Source organism: Limulus polyphemus, unplaced genomic scaffold, assembly GCF_000517525.1.
Source record: "Limulus polyphemus unplaced genomic scaffold, Limulus_polyphemus-2.1.2 Scaffold5986, whole genome shotgun sequence".
NCBI classification, from domain to species: domain Eukaryota; kingdom Metazoa; phylum Arthropoda; class Merostomata; order Xiphosura; family Limulidae; genus Limulus; species Limulus polyphemus.
In genome coordinates, this window is record NW_013671596.1 from 33,372 (window position 1) to 37,864 (window position 4,493).

General features: G+C 33.0%; 1 protein-coding gene across 1 annotated transcript in view; it reads right to left on the reverse strand.

Annotated features, from left to right (window-relative positions):
- LOC106473224 (uncharacterized protein C05D11.1-like) overlaps positions 1 to 4,493 on the reverse strand; it is a 54,061-nt gene that overhangs the window by 31,251 nt on the left and 18,317 nt on the right. The window contains exon 5 of the mRNA XM_022401703.1: positions 219 to 341. Coding sequence (XP_022257411.1) covers positions 219 to 341 — 123 coding nt within the window. The remainder of the gene's footprint in view (positions 1 to 218; positions 342 to 4,493) is intronic.

A 4,493-nucleotide genomic window follows, 5' to 3' on the forward strand; every position in this document is an offset into this window, starting at 1 on the left:
GAATAACACAAATGGATTGAAATATTTAATTAAATTAGCTCAAAATAAACCTTCATTTTGGTGCAATATTGAAATTAGCTTGAATTCTTCATAACTCTGAATAGTGGTTGACACAACGGTCACGGTGATCAGTTATTAAATATAAATCAGATAAGAATTTTTTTACCTTCATACTATGTGAATATTATGATCACTAATTCACCCAAGTAAATGCTCACCTTAGATAATATTTTATCTTCAACAGGGTTAATAGCTCTGAATACTTCTTCAGGCATGACCTGTCCCGTCACAATAATACAAAGGTTTTCTGGTTGATAAAATGCCTGATGGTATGCTTTTACCTGAAAAATTTCCCCATGTATTATTTAGTGTCTTCTATATTTATCAACTGAAATGTTTACATATATCTTTGCACAACAGATAATCAAACTAAATTCTCTACTAACTGCCTGATTGTTACATTTTCATTAATAAATTAACTGATCCAAACTTGGCCATAAAACACAGATTTACCTCTAGAAATATCATGAACTTCACTTTATGAGGATTAGAATTTTCTGGATAATTATATCCCAAAAAAACTTAATAAAGAAAAATAGTACATAACAATTTCCTGCTAACATCATATTGCCTAGTGTAATTTTTACTATGTTAGTTTTCAAATAATTTTAATAGTATAAATAACGAATGTAAAAAAAATATATGACTTCACATTTTTTGACATAAGTGCAACTTTTTTCAATGTAAACAGGCCATTTCTAAATCTTCTAAATAACAATGAACATTCCAATCAGCTTTCTTTGAAGATATCTTCTATTAACTTTTATTTAATTGTTCTTGGTCAAAAAATTACTAGCATTATCAGATTCTGCCTTCTTTGCCACCAAGTGAAGGGCTGAAAGGTTGCCACTTTCTTTTTGGGCTGATAGTTTCTATGACTATAATCAACCACTTAAACTGGTGAAATGCAAGGTTGCTCTTCATTGGTTGAACCTGATGATATTCATTATGAGATGATGTGCCATCTATCTCCTGCCTCTCTTGCTCTCCTTCTGGTTGTTTTTAACCCAGATTTGGCAAAAGAATGATTTTCCAGATGTATAAGGCTTGTCATCATTTTTTTATAAGCCTGGGAAGGATCCCAATATTTCTTCTAATTATTGTTCTATTGCTTTGACCAGCTATCTCTGTAAGGTTTTGGGAAGGATCCCAATATTTCTTCTAATTATTGTTCTATTGCTTTGACCAGCTATCTCTGTAAGGTTTTGGGAAGGATCCCAAAATTACTTCTAATTATTGTCCTATTGCTTTGACTAGCTATCTTTGTAAGGTTTTGGGAAGGATCCCAAGATTCCTTCTAATTATTGTCCTGTTGCTTTGACTAGCTATCTCTGTAAGGTTTTGGGAAGGACCCCAAGATTCCTTCTAATTATTGTCCTGTTGCTTTGACTAGCTATCTTTATAAGGTTTTGGGAAGAATCCCAAGATTCCTTCTAACTATTGTCCTATTTCTATGACTAGCTATCTCTATAAGGTTTAGGGGGAATGATTTATGATCATATTTTTTGGTTCCTTGAATCAAACAACCTCCTCTCATCTACCCAATGGGGTTTTTATAGACAGTGCTCCACTGTGGACCTGATTCATCTTGAAACCTCGATCAGGAAAGTTTTCCTCAAGAGAGAGAGAGCATCGTGTATCAAATACGTTTGATCTTGAGAAGGGTTACATGGAGGTTTGGCATTTTACAGGACCTCCATTCCTATGGGTCATATGACCATTTACCCATTTTTATTCATAATTGTTTATTTGACAGGTGTTTCCATTTGAGTTCAACATTACCCTAATTCTTCACACAGTAACATGACGTCCCTCAGAACTGTGTCTTGAATGCCACACTTTTCAGCATTAAGATCAATGCTATCACTGAACAACTTCCTCCTACTGTTGCAAAAAGTTTCTTTGTTGACAACTTTAACATTTCCTGTTGGTCTTCAACTATCTGTAGGCAACACAACCTCTGTGCACAGAAATTCTCATGAGCTCTAGCACACATTCATACACTTATTCTTGAGAAAGCAAACAAAAGGTACTGGAAGTGGAGAGGAAGGGTGGGAGGTAGTTCAGAGAGGTAAGTATCTATTTGAAATACATTTCGAAGTAAGGAAATTGTTAACTTCAGAAATGCTATTATCTGTATGCACTACTAAAAACTAGAATCTCATGTTCAAGATGGTGGAAGGGCTGGTACTAATCAATTACATATATTAGCTCCTTTATGAAATAGCAGGAGACTGGAAAAGCCCATGGGATGTGATAACCACAAAACTGGAGTTTGCCTAGTGAATCAGCACCTAGTGCAAGACCACATCCTTCTCAAGCAGGTAATATTCTCTGCCCAATTGTTTTTGTTTTTTTCATTGTGATAGTAGAGCAAACTATGTCAAGAAAATCCAACATTGGTAGTTATGTGCTGCCAAGGTAAACAGAATGTAAAAATGTGTAGTATGAACAGGGCTTTAGATCATTCCATCTTGGTCGAATACTTATCTAAAACAGATACTATAATGGTGAGTAGTGATACATTGTACAGTTTTGGGCTTCCTTCCTCAAGAAGGACATTGAATTGTTGGAGAAGGCTCAGAGAAGAGCCACTAGAATGATACCAGAGATGGTGGGATTGTCCTAAAGGAAAAACTTAAATACTCTAAACTTGTTTTCTCTGGAGAGGAGAAGGGTCAGAGGAGATTTGATTGAGGTGTTTTCAAGATTATTAAGGGTATTTATCATATAGATCTATCAAACTCTTTTGTGTTTAGCTGTGAAAACAATAGGACAAGGGGGCATAAATTCAAGTTTTGGCAACATAGGAGTCATCTGTAGTTTAGACAGTATTACTTTTCAAACAGGATAGCTGACTTTTGGAACGAGATGTCTTCAATGGTGGTGGAGGCAGAATATTTAACCGAGTTAAAGAAAATATTGGATGAATACATGAGTAGTAAGGGGTGGTTATAGTTGGGGGATAGAAGGAACATCTTGATGGTCTAATAAGCTCCTTTTTATCCATATAAATTTTATGAAATTTTTATGCAAAACATGAAAAGGAAAGAAAAATTATTATTTTTTGCCATGTTTCATGCATAAAAATTAATTAGTTTACTTTTGCTTAAGCACAAAACTACACAATGGGATATTTGTGCTGTGTCTACCTTCGGTATCGAAACCCGGCATTTAGTGTAATAAGCCTTCAGATTCACTACCAAGCCAATGGTGTTGACAAAAATGATATGTGCTTATGCAAGTATGTTCGGACTAAGTAACATTTTATTTGCTTTCATGAATCAGAAATTATTATTAATCACTAATTGATTGTCTTCCAATGAAAACATTTTCATTGAAACGCTAGCTTTAGTGCTCTATAAATCAGTATTTTTTTACCTATTTGTGCGTGAGATATCTTCATTCTTTAATATATTATTATTGTTTTATGTTTTTATCACTAATACAGGCAAGATGAGCACAACAATCTACACAACTGTTCTTTTTTCTATAAAACCAAAATTCTAAAAGTTACGTTCGAGTTGTGTGGGTATTTTGTGGGATTGAGAGTGGATGAGCATAATTATAAGAAGGATAAGACATTTTTTTAACATTTTGTTTCTTGGACAAGAGGTTTTTAAAAAAATTACACACTCCTGGAGCAACATACAATACTTTCTGCTTTATTTATCTAACAAATAATTAAGATATAAAATACCCTAGTCTAATTTCTATAAAATAACTAACATATATAACATCTTACCTTATTATTCTAACAAATAACATACAAAACATGGTACTTTACATCGTAATTACAAAGAAAATGACTTTACAGCACTTAAAAGATTAGTCCTGGTCACATTCTTCTCATTATAGGCAGGATTTTGTTGGAATTCGAAACTTTAACTCTTCAGTTTATTGAGACCCCTACTGTGAGAATGTCATAGCTTCCCTGTATTATTGAGATGAGTGTATTTAGCCTGTTTCACAACCAACATAAGGGTTTTATTGTTGTCACCTGTACACTGAATTTTAAACCATTTGCAAAATATCAGAATAAACTATATATACATATATCAGTTAGACTGTTTTAATTCTAAAGCAACAACAACAGAAGTGTGGGTCTTACTACAAAGTAAAGATTGTAAGAAGGAAAAATATAAAATTCTTATGTGGTACTGGTACTAGTAGTATTACGTACAAATTACACAAGTTTATCATTCTAAATACTGAATCATATTATTATTATTATGAACTAAATACAAAATTATGTTAAATTACTGAACTTAAAACTACAAATTTAAATTCAAAAGAATATAAAAAATCACAAACTCAAAGTCCTAAGCCTAATTCATGTAAAGACCTTGCACTCGCCAGTTGATAGCTTTTAACCCTAACAATCGTGAATCAACTTCTTTCCTAAAAAATATATCTATTTTCAGTTACTATTT